The sequence below is a fragment of the Amblyomma americanum genome, chromosome 8 (assembly GCF_052857255.1).
Source record: "Amblyomma americanum isolate KBUSLIRL-KWMA chromosome 8, ASM5285725v1, whole genome shotgun sequence".
In the NCBI taxonomy this organism is placed as follows: Eukaryota; Metazoa; Arthropoda; class Arachnida; order Ixodida; family Ixodidae; genus Amblyomma; species Amblyomma americanum.
In genome coordinates, this window is record NC_135504.1 from 16,000,797 (window position 1) to 16,014,103 (window position 13,307).

The 13,307-nt window shown below is 46.2% G+C and overlaps 1 protein-coding gene across 3 annotated transcripts in view; it reads right to left on the reverse strand.

Moving 5' to 3' along the window:
• Nucleotides 1-13,307, reverse strand: part of LOC144100967 (ATP-sensitive inward rectifier potassium channel 12-like) — a 138,459-nt gene that overhangs the window by 7,734 nt on the left and 117,418 nt on the right. For all 3 annotated transcript variants that reach the window (XM_077633909.1, XM_077633911.1, XM_077633910.1), the window contains 5 exons: nt 7,943-8,144; nt 5,593-5,826; nt 2,884-3,138; nt 1,939-2,133; nt 788-1,072 (listed from right to left, as the gene is read on the reverse strand). In XM_077633909.1, coding sequence (XP_077490035.1) covers nt 788-1,072; nt 1,939-2,133; nt 2,884-3,138; nt 5,593-5,721 — 864 coding nt within the window. In that variant the 5' untranslated portion in view covers nt 5,722-5,826; nt 7,943-8,144. The remainder of the gene's footprint in view (nt 1-787; nt 1,073-1,938; nt 2,134-2,883; nt 3,139-5,592; nt 5,827-7,942; nt 8,145-13,307) is intronic.

A 13,307-nucleotide genomic window follows, 5' to 3' on the forward strand; every position in this document is an offset into this window, starting at 1 on the left:
CTCAACTTCTCTCTCTACTCTGTGTGAAGCTGCTGGCGCAATTCACATGACCGGATGATAAGAATGTGAGCAGGCGTAGTGTTCCATTACACGGCTTAGTTTTGTGAACCTTATGTGTGAACGTACAGTGCATGCAAGAAATTTTTGTTCACTAGAGCAGGTACTGTCCAAGGAACTATGGAGATGACTGAATATTAGCTAGTTGGTCTGTGCTTAAAAAACTACTAAAAAAAATAATATATTCAGGGAACCACACAGAAGCACTGTCTTTGAATTTTTTTCTTTTCTTTTGGGTACTATTGCTAGCTTTGCTTTTGGGAATTTTTCACAGTGCTTGAGAAAGCCATGGTACACATGAAGCCATCTCCAAATCAGATCGTTGATATCTGAAATCACAGAAGAAAACTAGGCTGGTTATGAGGAAAGATGTACTAACTATCTTGCTCATTATGAAAATCTGAACTGCACTGAGGATGAACAAGAGAGAAAGCTGCCGTAGCAGAGGGCTCTGGACTAATTTTGGCCATCTCAGCTTCTTAGCGCACAGATATCACAACACATGAGCATTTTCTGCATTTTGCCTCCATCGAAGCGGAGCTGTTGCGGCCAGTACTTGATCTTGCAGCCTCGTAATCAGCAGCCAGATGCCGCAACCACTGAGCAACCATAGTAGGTGAAGTTTACAGCTAAATGATGGGAGTCACAATGCAGAAGGCTAAACCAAGCGCAACCGCCTCATTTGTGCACACATATTCCTCAGCAGCCAAGGTGTCGATCAGCTCTTCACCTTCCTGCGGATGATCTGCGCCGAGATGGAGGTGCCGATGATGTGTGACTTGCGCATGTCGCCCACACGGAAGAGCAGGCAGAGCTTGCCATCACGCAGGCACACGACGGCATTGCGTGAGAAGAGCAGCGTCTGCGAGCGCTTCTTAGGCCGCGAAAGCTTGGCGAACACTATGCCCGCCATGAAGCACTGGATCATGACGCCTGTGATCGACTGCATGCACAGGATGAACACAGCTTCCGGGCACTCGGGCGTGATGGCTCGACTGCCGTAGCCGATGGTGTGCTGTACGTGGGAAGAAACAGAGACAGAACAGTCAGGAAAGAAAATGTACAACGAAATACACTCAATTCAAACTCTCTTAATTTGAACTTGTGCTTCGTTTGAAATTCTGTTCTCTTTTTTTTACAAAGTGATAAGTTGGTAGTGTGGGCATTTTACATGCCACAAGCTGCATGCAGGCACCATAACTTGGTGGGCTCCGGATTAACTTTGACTGTCCGCGGTTCTTTGCTGTGCAATACCATATTGCACAGCACATGGGAGCTTTTGCGCCTTATCTCCGTCGAAATGAGGCCAGTGCAACCAGGAATCGAAAATGCAAACTTGGCCTTACATTCAAATGGAAAAGCTACTGAGCCACCATGGCGGATATGCGAGCTGAAACTTCAGTACCACCAACAAAATATAAATTAAAAAGCACCCCTTAATTACACATTTTTGGCCCTTCAAATTTGAATTATCAAGGGTTGGTTGTATCAAGTCATGCTGATTACTAGTGCACATTGGAAAAGATAATTAACATTGCTAAATTTGTACATGTTTCATAAACTGCAGAACAAAGGCACATTATATCATATTCTAAAAGAAAGCTTAAAGCAAGCATCTCATTTTGTGGCAGACTGCATAAACCAACACTTTCGAAGTGTGCATATTAACGATTTTTAAATGAGTACTAATAATGAGCAAGCAATAGACCCAGTCTATTATGAGCTAGATTATTTCACTGTATCTAAACAACACTTTGTTAGGCTACAGCACTAGCTTACGAAGAACCTACCTCTGAAAAGCAAAGTTTTATACTTAAGAGATACGCTTCAAATATTCCAGAAGAGTGCGCGAATAACCCAAGAAAAATAGCGGCATGTTACCTGCGTCTCAAGGGAGAACAGAAATGCTGACGTGAATGAGGTGACTTCCACGATGCACGGCGTCCACTCGCCCTCATGTGGGTCAAAGTCACCATGTGCGAACATGATGAGCCACCAGATGATGGCAAACACCAGCCAACTCAGGATGAAGCCCATCGAGAAGACCATCAGGTTCCACCTCCACTGAATGTCCACCTGGGAAGAAGAAATCCATAGTGCAAAGGTCTCTAGAGCAGGCACAGTAAATTTGCCTGCCTACATGATGCATCGAAAACACATTATGAAATAACGCTAACGTACTAGAGCAGCTGTTCAAACCTATGCATTGATTAGCAGCAGAACATAGACGGCACCACCTCCACTACTGACCAAGAGCATACTGCCAACTTCTACATCTGTACATAGTCTCTTTCTTTGCCAATTAGTACATCTCTGAATTGTTTCCTTCTTTGTCTACAACTTCCCCATCCACCCCATTTGACTAGATGGTTAATGACTAACCAGTTAATCTTCATTTTCATAACAGCCATGATGTATGAACATGAACCATGGCATGTGCATGCACGCACGTACACACACGCACATGCATAAATAACTGCATGGTAAATATCTAAGATATCCTGCAGCAAGCAATTCACACTATCTATTGAGCCAATGAAATGACAGAAAAATTTAGTGCACATGTTACAGACAAAAGTGGCAAGGGTACAAAACTAGTGTACAGCCAAAAAATCACAACAAAGAAAATTATTTTTATGCAGTTGTGCACAACTAAACAGCAGACTTCTTCGCAGAAAACAGCAGATGACGCAATCTGAACCAACAACTTTTCGGATGGTGTATGCTCTAGAGGTAGGCTAGCTAGCCTACCTGCACAGAGAGTACTTTTGGAGCTTCCACAAATCAAAAATAAATTTCACTGAAGTGTTCATAAGTTTAACTCACCAGAGTAGTGAATATATCCTGGAGATAGCGCTGCGAGCGCTTGTAGACGTGCTCCTTGGAGAGATTGACGCTGCCATTCTTGAAGATGACTCTTTTGCGCACCCGGCTTGGGATGATTTTGGCCTTCTGGTAGCGGACCACAGGAGAGTCCTCGGCACCATTGCCCCCATTCGCCGCAGAATCGGCACACCGTGGAAAGCCATTGAGCGAAAGGTGCTTGGTCAGGATGCGCCGGCTGCTTGTGCTAGATTCGCCCTGTGTTCCAGAAGGAAGCCAGGCACTGAGTCACACTGCTTCCTGATGATCACGTACCCCAAAGTCTGCATGCTTCAATGCAAGCTTTGCTACACCCAAGCACAGTATACTGAAAAAAAAAAAAATCTTGTACCTGAAATTGCAAGATGATTACAATGTTACATGTCTTGAGGGTGCACATGTAGTTTATAAGTTGTCATGTAAACGTAACAACTTGACTCAAAGTGGATTTATTTTTGTTATGAAGTGCCCCATGTAAGTGAACAGGCTTATCCGGTCCTTTTCTTGACAGGATGGAGCAAATGTGCATGCTGCTTTTCATGATCCCCTCAATTAAGTAGCCATGCATACTAACGCTACACTTTTCCCATTCAGTGTGACGCACAACAACTTAAAACAGCAGGGTGGTGAAGGACCTCAGTCGAAGAACCTCTGCCAATCTATTCTTTGATACTCTTAGTGCAGCCGTTTCACTGTACGTCCTTAGTCATCTTTATTTACACTACAAAATATCTTTCAGCCTCCTGATAAAACTCAAATCTCCACAATTGTTATTCTTTCCAGTTGTCCAATTTACACACACTTATTTAACTGCTTCACATCTCACAACTATAACACCAAAATCTTCTGAAACTCCGCAACCGCTGTAACTACATGGCTGACTCCTGGCAAGCTTGTGTCTAATCAACCTACTAATGCTTTGCTTCTCAAAACTTGAAACACTCAAACATAGCCTTCTTAATGTCGAGATATTTATAACCTATTTATTTAAAGTACACTGTGATCCTGTCCCCACAACCTCTAGTAAGACATATGGAATACAGAATATAACATACAAGTAAACAAGTATGATGTGTCTGGTGGATACCCAAGGGTGGAGTAAGATTTGAAATCAACGAGTGATTACTCATTCGCATCCATTAGCATTTGGCTGCTGCAATTTGCTGGATGCTGATAAGTGATGATCTCTTTATTCGTATAATTAAGCAAGGCTCCTATAAATCAAAGAAAAAATTCCTCCAGGCAGAGTTAATTACACAGGTATACAACAAACTGACATTTGGCTCAGAAAACCAGTACATACCAAATCTTTCAGAAAAGCTGATCACGAATTTTTAAAAAAAGGCTTCTGAGGTAAAGAGAATTGTTTGCAGTATAGTGATACCAGTATTGGCGGACATCAAAAAACAGGTCACACGTTAACTAGTAAACTGAGTAACCGAATACTAACAGTATTGCCAATCGGTCCCTGATTGCAATTAGAGATTTGTAGCCAGGAGTTAGTAATATATCTATATCAGCTTCTAGAATTTCGAAAACGCGATTACCCTTGCCACTATGGCTAAACTAATTTTGGCTACATTGTGCCAGAAATACATGCTCTTCCAAAAAACATGCAGGCAAAGCAACCCCTCCAGTGCACGCAACTAGTCGAAATAGCTAAATTTTGTCGAGCTACAGCACACAGGGCAATGACTTTTCGAAACTCAAAAATCCTTTTTTTAAAAATTAGTGAATAGCATACCTGAAACACCTGGTATATTTTGGACTGACCGTTATATCAGTATTTCTGAAATACTCTACCCAACAAACTCGCTGCCATACCAAGAGCATCTATAGGTGGAGCCAGCGGAGCACAGCCTTACTATCCAGGTAGCACCGAAACATTACGACAATGTTCCATTTTTGTTATGGTCAAATGTTATTTGAATGCACTTAATGTCCTATTTTATAACGTTATTAATGTTACGTATAAATATTAGAATAACCTTCCTCAAACAGTAATGAAACATGTAAACAACATATATGTAACATTCTCTAAAATGGTGAAGCAGCCATACACAACCATGCAGGCCTCCCAGTTGTGCTGGCACACAACTTCCAATGCTTTGAAGGAACCAGCAATGAGGGCGACAGTTCCGTTCCACTACACAGCACAACATGCAACTTATCATATTGACTCCCTTCCAAACAGATATCATGGAGTCAAGCTTATGTACCCATTACTGAGGGATGTCCCATGAATGATAGTGGCCAATGGGTAATAAACAAAGTTTTCTGACAAAATAATGGGTCTGTGCATGCAATCTATGGCGAGTACTATCTAAGAGATGTGGTTGCAAATTACTGCTTGTTGAAAAACATCTTTACAATAAAAACAGTGCGAGAACTTCTGGAAATCAGTGCTCGAAATATACTTGTAATGTTGTTCTATAGTTAAGCCTCTAACATTACAGTAACGTTTCGAAGACTGTATTTGTTTAGAGCGTTAAAATAGCGTTTTCCATACAACACACAACGTTGTATGTCAATTTTTAACACCAATGCAACATTAAATTGGAACAGGTAGCATTACTGCAACTTATGTAACATTTTTATAACACTGTTCAAATGTTCGGTGCCACCTGGGTTCAAGCAGACACCACGCACCAAACAGTCGCGAAATCAACTTGCCTGGTTGCTGGGCGTCTCGTAGTCGGAGTCGCCAGCGATGCCGCCGCCCCCTGAGGACGCGTGTACACCGTGGCCCCTGGAGATGAGTTGCTGCCACGCTTGGCCGTTCTCCATCTCGACGAACTTCATGGCCGCCGGCAGCCGCCGCCGCCGCTCGCACGGCCCGCGCCACCCGCTTCCCTGGACGCGGCCGTCCTGGCCGGGTTCGTCGTCGTCCCTGGTACCCTCGCTGGCCTGCAGACGGAAACGGAGAATGGTGCCCAGCTACAACTTTTCCCTGGCTTCCAAATACACCTGTACGCGATACACCTGTACACGTACGGTGCAAAGTGCAGCACATTTTCTTGTCGCAGGCGAACACCCTAATCGGCCAAACTAATCATAATAATTGGTCTTTTGGGGAAAGTAAATGGCGCAGTATCTGTCTCGTATATCGTTGGACACCTGAACCGCGCCGTAAGGGAAGGGATAAAAAAGGGAGTCAAAGAAGAAAGGAAGAATGAGGTGCCATGGTGGTAGGCTCCGGAATAATTTCGACCACCTGGGGATCTTTAACGTGCACTGACATCGCACAGCACACGGGCGCCTTAGCGTTTTGCCTCCGTAAAAACGCCGCCGCCGCGGTCGGGTTCGAACCCGGGAACTCCGGATCAGTAGTCGAGCGCCCTCAGGCACAATTTCTGGTTGACTCCAATTGGCTCTAGCTAGAACCCAACTGGGGGAAATCCTTAAACCATTTTGACCAGTTAGGATTTTACACCGGGCTGGGAGGCACTTTCTAGGAGTATACACCTTTCCAAGAGAGTAAAACGACGACCGGGTGAAGGGGAATTACTTTTGTTGCCCTTTCAACCCTTTTTTAACTGAAAAAAGGTGTTAAAATGAAGATTTAAGATCTTCTTTTCGAGTTGCTTTTTAGGAGTTAATGTATCCACCCCTCAAAGAGAGTAAAACAGTGAGAGAACTCAGTGCCATTATTTTTGTTCTTTTGCGTACTTTTGCGAGGTACTGCGAATGAAATTTAGCTTTCAGGCTATATGGCTGAGGAAGGAACTGAAGTTTCACATATGACGCCTTGTGGAAGGGGTTCTAAGGTGCTTTTCCCAACGGCTTGTTTGTATAGCTACCGTTGTCACTTTCAAATGCGTTAGCTTTACAGCCTCCATGTTGGAAAAGCGTGCCCGCCTGTCTAAAGCTTTGGTTAGCAAATTGAAAAGCGGAGAGGGGGAAATTTCCCTTTCCACTTTAAGGAGACGGCAATGGAAAGTGGGAGAAGGAAAACGAAGAGAACGTATGAGGCGTTGGGAGGGGGAGAGGAGAGTGGCGCGGTGGCTGACGAACTGGATCGCGCCACCCGCTCAGCGGCGGCGGCTGCTCAGTCCAGCCGGCACACTAATGCTAACGCATACTCTACCACATCAAACGCACTGATCGTCTATCATTTTTTGTCTTTGCTAAACGGCTGCAGCAAAGCAGTACAGCTTCGAAGAAAATTAGTAGACGAGCTGTCGTGTAACTACATCGATCTACGGCGTTTAGTGTCATGTTAAGGTTTCCAACGCCTGCAGGAAACGAAAGCAGCACTGATCCGGAGTTCCCGGGTTCGAACCCGACCGCTGCGTTTTTATTAAGGAAAAACGCTAAGGCGCCCGTGTGCTGTGCGATGTCAGTGCACGTTAAAGATCCCCAGGTGGTCGAAATTATTCCGGAGCCCTCCACTACGGCACCTCTCTCTTCCTTTCTTCTTTCACTCCCTCCTTTATCCCTTCCCTTACGGCGTGGTTCAGGTGTCCAACGATATATGAGACAGACACTGCGCCATTTCCTTTCCCCCAAAACCAATTATTATTATTCACAAGTCTGAACAAGAACAACGTTGCGGGAAATCGAGTAAGTTTTTCTTCTACCTGATAACAGCTGTCTATGCACAAAGACGTATCACGAGAATCTCCTGGGTTCAGGAAAGGAAGGGTAAAATGAGATCTGACATAATCATTGGTTTTTTGGGGGAAAGGAAATGGCGCAGTATCTGTCTCATATATCGTTGGACACCTGAACCGCGCCGTAAGGGAAGGGATAAAGGAGGGAGTGAAAGAAAGGAAGAAAGAGGTGCCGTAGTGGAGGGCTCCGGAATAATTTCGACCACCTGGGGATCTTTAACGTGCACTGACATCGCACAGCACACGGGCGCCTTAGCGTTTTTCCTCCATAGAAAAAGAGGAAACCGGATAGACATTGGCTAGAGTGGGCAAGATAAAAGGAAACTAAAACAACAGCGCCCTGCCTAACCGTACGGACATAAACACACAGCTGTGTAGTGTTGGTACGTGAGTTGTGTGATTGTACAAACCTTTCTTTTCAAAAATCTTCAATCTCCGTGGTCAGCTGGCTAGCGGGGAACCTTCCACGATCATGCCATGCCGAGAAAGAGCACAAAGCTCCACTGTGTGATCCGATGGCACCGCGCGGACGTGTTAGGGTTCGTGAGCTCTGGTTCCGCTTCCAAGACTCCGGTTGGTCTGTGTTTCTCGCTGTATACGAGCAAGAGCTATCTGCAAAGCAAACAGACAAAAGGAAATCCAGCCGTTAGTAGTTAGCGATATCTTTTTGACAGCATTCATTTCTGAGTAGCAAGTGGACGATCGAGCTTCGAAATTCGCCACTGTCTTTTTCACGCTGTCCAGGGCGCAAGACAGGATCGACATACGCAAACTACAGTGTATATGTACGTGCCGTATAGTGTCATATTATACGCACTTGCCCTGCATTATAAACTGTTTCCCGCATCATACAGAGTTCTTTGACCATACCAGTTTCTAACTGCGAATCGAAAGCCACGGTAAAACCCCGCGGAAGTTTCTGGTGGTCACCGGATGGTAGCGCCGCCAAACCGGCAAAGCGCTGCAATAATAATAATAATAATAATAATAATAATAATAATAATAATAATAATAATAATAATAATAATAATAATAATAATAATAATAATAATAATAATTGGTTTTGGGGGAAAGGAAATGGCGCAGTATCTGTCTCATATATCGTTGGACACCTGAACCGCACCGTAAGGGAAGGGATAAAGGAGGGAGTGAAAGAAGAAAGGAAGAACAGGTGCCGTAGTGGAGGGCTTCGGAATAATTTCGACCACCTGGGGATCTTTAACGTGCACTGACATCGCACAGCACACGGGCGCCTTAGCGTTTTTCCTCCATAAAAACGCAGCCGCCGCGGTCGGGTTCGAACCCGGGAACTCCGGATCAGTAGTCGAGCGCCCTAACCACTGAGCCACCGCGGCGGGGCGCTGCAAGTGCTGCAAGTTTTCTTTTTTAGTGTTTCGAGCAGTTCATCATAATTCCGCAAGTGGCGCGAGAGCGCTCAGGTAACCTCCCATGTTTCGACCAATCACAATGCCGGATTTTGACCAATGAACCATTTACGCATGGGCCTAACTTCTAAGTCACTGCATAATTTTTTTTTACCAACCTACATAGGAATCTAGCTCGGGAGTTTAAAACCAACTAGGCCAAGGCTTTTCAAGTTGGTCAGCTTTCTACTGTTATATTTCGCCATCGCCACAGTGGTAAATAACAGTGAAAAAAAAAAGAGCAGAAACTCAATTCATAGTCGAGCGCCCTAACCACTGAGCCACCGCGGTGGCGCATTGCCCCACCGCGGTGGCTCAGTGGTTAGGGCGCTCGACTACTGATCCGGAGTTCCCGGGTTCGAACCCGACCGCGGCGGCTGCGTTTTTATGGAGGAAAAACGCCAAGGCGCCCGTGTGCTGTGCGATGTCAGTGCACGTTAAAGATCCCCAGGTGGTCGAAATTATTCCGGAGCCCTCCACTACGGCACCTCTTCCTTCCTTTCTTCTTTCACTCCCTCCTTTATCCCTTCCTTTGCGGCGCGGTTCAGGTGTCCAACGATATATGAGACAGATACTGCGCCATTTCCTTTCCCCCAAAACCAATTATTAATTATTATTATTATTATCTGCGCAGTACTCGATAGATTCCAAAGTGGGCCGCAAGTTTCTAATTACATCTAACGTCGCTGACGTCGTCTACACCGAAGATCCGTCGACAGCCATCGCCGCAAAACAACATGAAACCCCTCCTGAAAATCGCCTAAGTACAGTCCAATCCTCCGACGTACCTGCTAAGGGCGTCACACGCTCCTCATCGAAGCGACAGCAAGGTGCGCACTCCCGAACTCAAACAAGCGCTGCAGTATACGGTGTGGCCTCTCCGATGACGCATACACCCACATTATACGGCAACTTTTTTTTTTCTGTTTTCTCTTTTGCCACGAACTTTAATCCTTTGGGAAAGGGCAGCCCTCGAATCTAGCGTGCGAGCCTGCCTATGTGTATACACACCAAGACCGCGTATTTTGAGGTCGCCCTCCAACACCACCACCACCACCGCCCGTTCCCTGCAACGGGGTCATTGGAGGTCCGCCTCGATCGCGTCGCAGCGCAATGCACGCCGGTTCCGGTTGGAACCGCACCGGACCGGATCCGGCCGAAAGTGCAAGGACACCGCACCACTCCGCTTCGGTTAGGCGGCCACAAAAGGGAGGGGGGGAGTCACTGCAGTCGGCAACGGCGTTCGATGCAGTTTCGGATTGCTTTATTGTGCGTTCGGGAAGGCTGCCTTGGCTGCGATACCCGTGGTGCGGCTGATCTCGCGAGGCGCGTTGAAATGTGCGCCGGCTTTCCCCGCGGCGGAAGTGGGCCGGCAGCCGCACGTAACCTTGCCGTGTACGTGCTCCTGTATCGCTATCCGCCGACTTCCATCTCGCGTTTCTCTCCGGAGGCAAGGTCCCTAATGACTTTCGCGGTCAACGCTTACTCGATGAAGACTCGAGACGGCGGGGCCGAAAGTGAAGGAAAGCTTTGACGGGAAGCGTGATATCTGTCGCGTCGAAAGTGACTTCGCATGTGCGCAGTGAACCGTTTCGTGCACTGGCCTACGCACAAGCCAGGGATATGGTACGGTACTCTATGGTACGGTATGATATTATGGTGTGGCACGGAGGGAAAATGAAAGGAGTATCCTCAACAGACAGTGAGAGAGCAGAGTACATTGACCTGGGAAGGGTACATATAATGCGGAGACTTCAGGCAACGGTTGGTCTCTTACGATAAAGGACAGGATTCTAAGAGAAGACAAATGTGCAAAGGGCGCCAGAAAGACAGCCGGGCGGAGATGGAGTTTATGTGGATACACAGGAATGGCGATGGAGATTATTGAGAGAGGCCTTTGTCCTTCAGTGTATTGCAGCTAGGCTGATGATGGTAGTGGTGGTATGGTATGGTATTATGGTATGGCATGAGGGGAAATGAAAGGAGTATTCTCAACAGACAGTGAGAGAGCAGAGTACATTGACTTGGGAAGGGCACGTATAATGCGGAGACTTCAGGTAACGGTTGGTCTCTTACGATAAAGGACAGGATTCTAAGAGAAGACAAATGTGCCAAAGGGCGTCAGCAAGAAAGCTGTGGGGAGATGAAGTTCATGTGGACACACAGGAATGGCAATGGAGATTATTGAGAGAGGCCTTTGTCCTTCAGTGTACTGCATCTAGGCTGTAATGATGATGGTATGGTGGTATGGTACGGTATGGCAAGGTATTCGGGACTCAACTGCACATGGGCTATGACAGCCATTCTGGCGGGCGGCTCCGGTTCAGTTCCAACCAGATGGACATCGCACAGCACACGGACATTTTTGTAACTCTCTTCAATCGAAATGCAGTCGACATTCAACCCGCAAACTTGGGCTGACCAGGTGAACGCCATAGCCACTAAGACACAGAAGCGGATGTAGGAGGCATTGCAAGCAGTTGGAAATAAAACAGCCGTCACAAATGCGCGCTCGCCAACAAGCTCCCTCCTATAAAAAACATAAATTCGAGATATGGGAGCACTCGGCCAGACGGAAAGGCCCAACGCACAGCCGGCCTCTCGTGCCGATCAGCAGTGGTTCTCTTGGCGTCTGGTAGGCCTAAATGGCCGGTCCGGAGTCGGTGACCGGGTTGATGCCGACGCGCCCGGCTCCTCACGTCGGCCCGTGCACTTGCCAAGCTCGATGAGCCGATTCAATCGGCATCCCGCCATAAGCCGAGCACCGGCCGATGGTCGGTTGTCGGCCAGTTTTGCTTGGGACTTTGTTTCGGTGCCGTTAAACGAGCCATACGTCCTGACGGAACAAAAACCATGGAGGTTGGCGACCGACGAAGGATAAGCAAGAATGGACAGAAAACGGTGCTTCAGCGCCCATAAGGTTACATTTTACTCTTGCCTTTCGGAACTCAAAATCGCTCGTTTCGGGCATTCGACTCACGACCCTCCTACATGTTTGCCATTCCGCGCTCTTGAGAAACGGATTTTTTTTATTTCGCCTTCAGAACAAGTACGATATTTAAGGTCGGTAAATCGGACGAACTTAATGGACAATGGAGACTCGTGTTCACTATGTGGGGTTCGAATGAAGGTCCTCTATGCATGTGGCGTTGACGGGACCAAATCATCAGTGCGAATAAACTGGAAGTTCGAACTACATGAGATTCCATTGTAGCAGATAAGACGCTACCATACCCAGAAATACCAGACAAGCGCATTTTCAACATTTATTACCACAAGTTTTGCATACAACGCGAAATTCCACAATAAAAATCAATATATCCGCAGATCTCCGCTTGGAGGGCTTTCACCTTCTTGTTATTGGCGTTTTTGCTATCGTCAAAAACGTTCCCCATTGGTTTTCAGTGGCAGTCCTAACTACTCGACGCGAGCAATGGAAAAACGCACCGGATGAACAGACCATGCCCTTCAATATTGCCACAACAGTACCTTACAATATATCACACTTCCTTCACAATTAAAACTGATGTCCCAGAATCCAGGACTTGGCCGTGCATGATTGAGAGCGCTAAAGATTAACGCTAGAAACTGAATCAAAGAAAGAGAAATAAAAGGCTAACGTCAGACAAAGACTTAGGACAAGCTAAGAATAAGTCCAGCAGCGTTGCATGAAGAACTGACTGCTGGAGTTACTTTGAAGCATAGGTCCATCGACTATATTGGAAACTACGAAATCCGACTCGATTTCAGCTCCCCAACGTTGGGCGCCAAACTCAGGAGCGAACGACAAGGGACTCTTCCAGCACAAGTTTTCACTCTGATGCTGTCGTCCTGACTCCTGAGTTTGGTGAGCGCCGACAGCTTAAGTCTGCAGTGAAGCTCCGCCCACATTCAGGACTGTTGAACAGAATTCCTCCATGACAAAAATGTAGTCCGTTGTTAAAACTTCTCTTGTCACCTAAACAAGACGCTAATCACGAGAAAAAAGTTGAGCTCTAGAATTTTGATACCTGGCTTGTTTAATAAAGCCAAATATTAAAAATTTGATTTTGTTTACTTTTGTGACTGCCTAGCGGAGTGATACAGTAAGCTGCGGACCATGGCCCAGTTTTAACAATTGCTGTTTTTTTGAGGTTGTATCCTACTATAGAAATGATTTGCAGGAACAGTAACTAATTTTACTCTACAACTTCTTAAGAATAAGCGTGTTGCAGCCCAAAAGCTTTCTGAAGACTCTCTGAGGGTGTCCCTGATCAGCTTCACAGCTGTCCTTTCTCCTCCATTGATTACCAAGGAAAACAAGTAAAAGAATCTTGACGAACAAGCAATGCTTGCGTTAATTGAGGTCAGC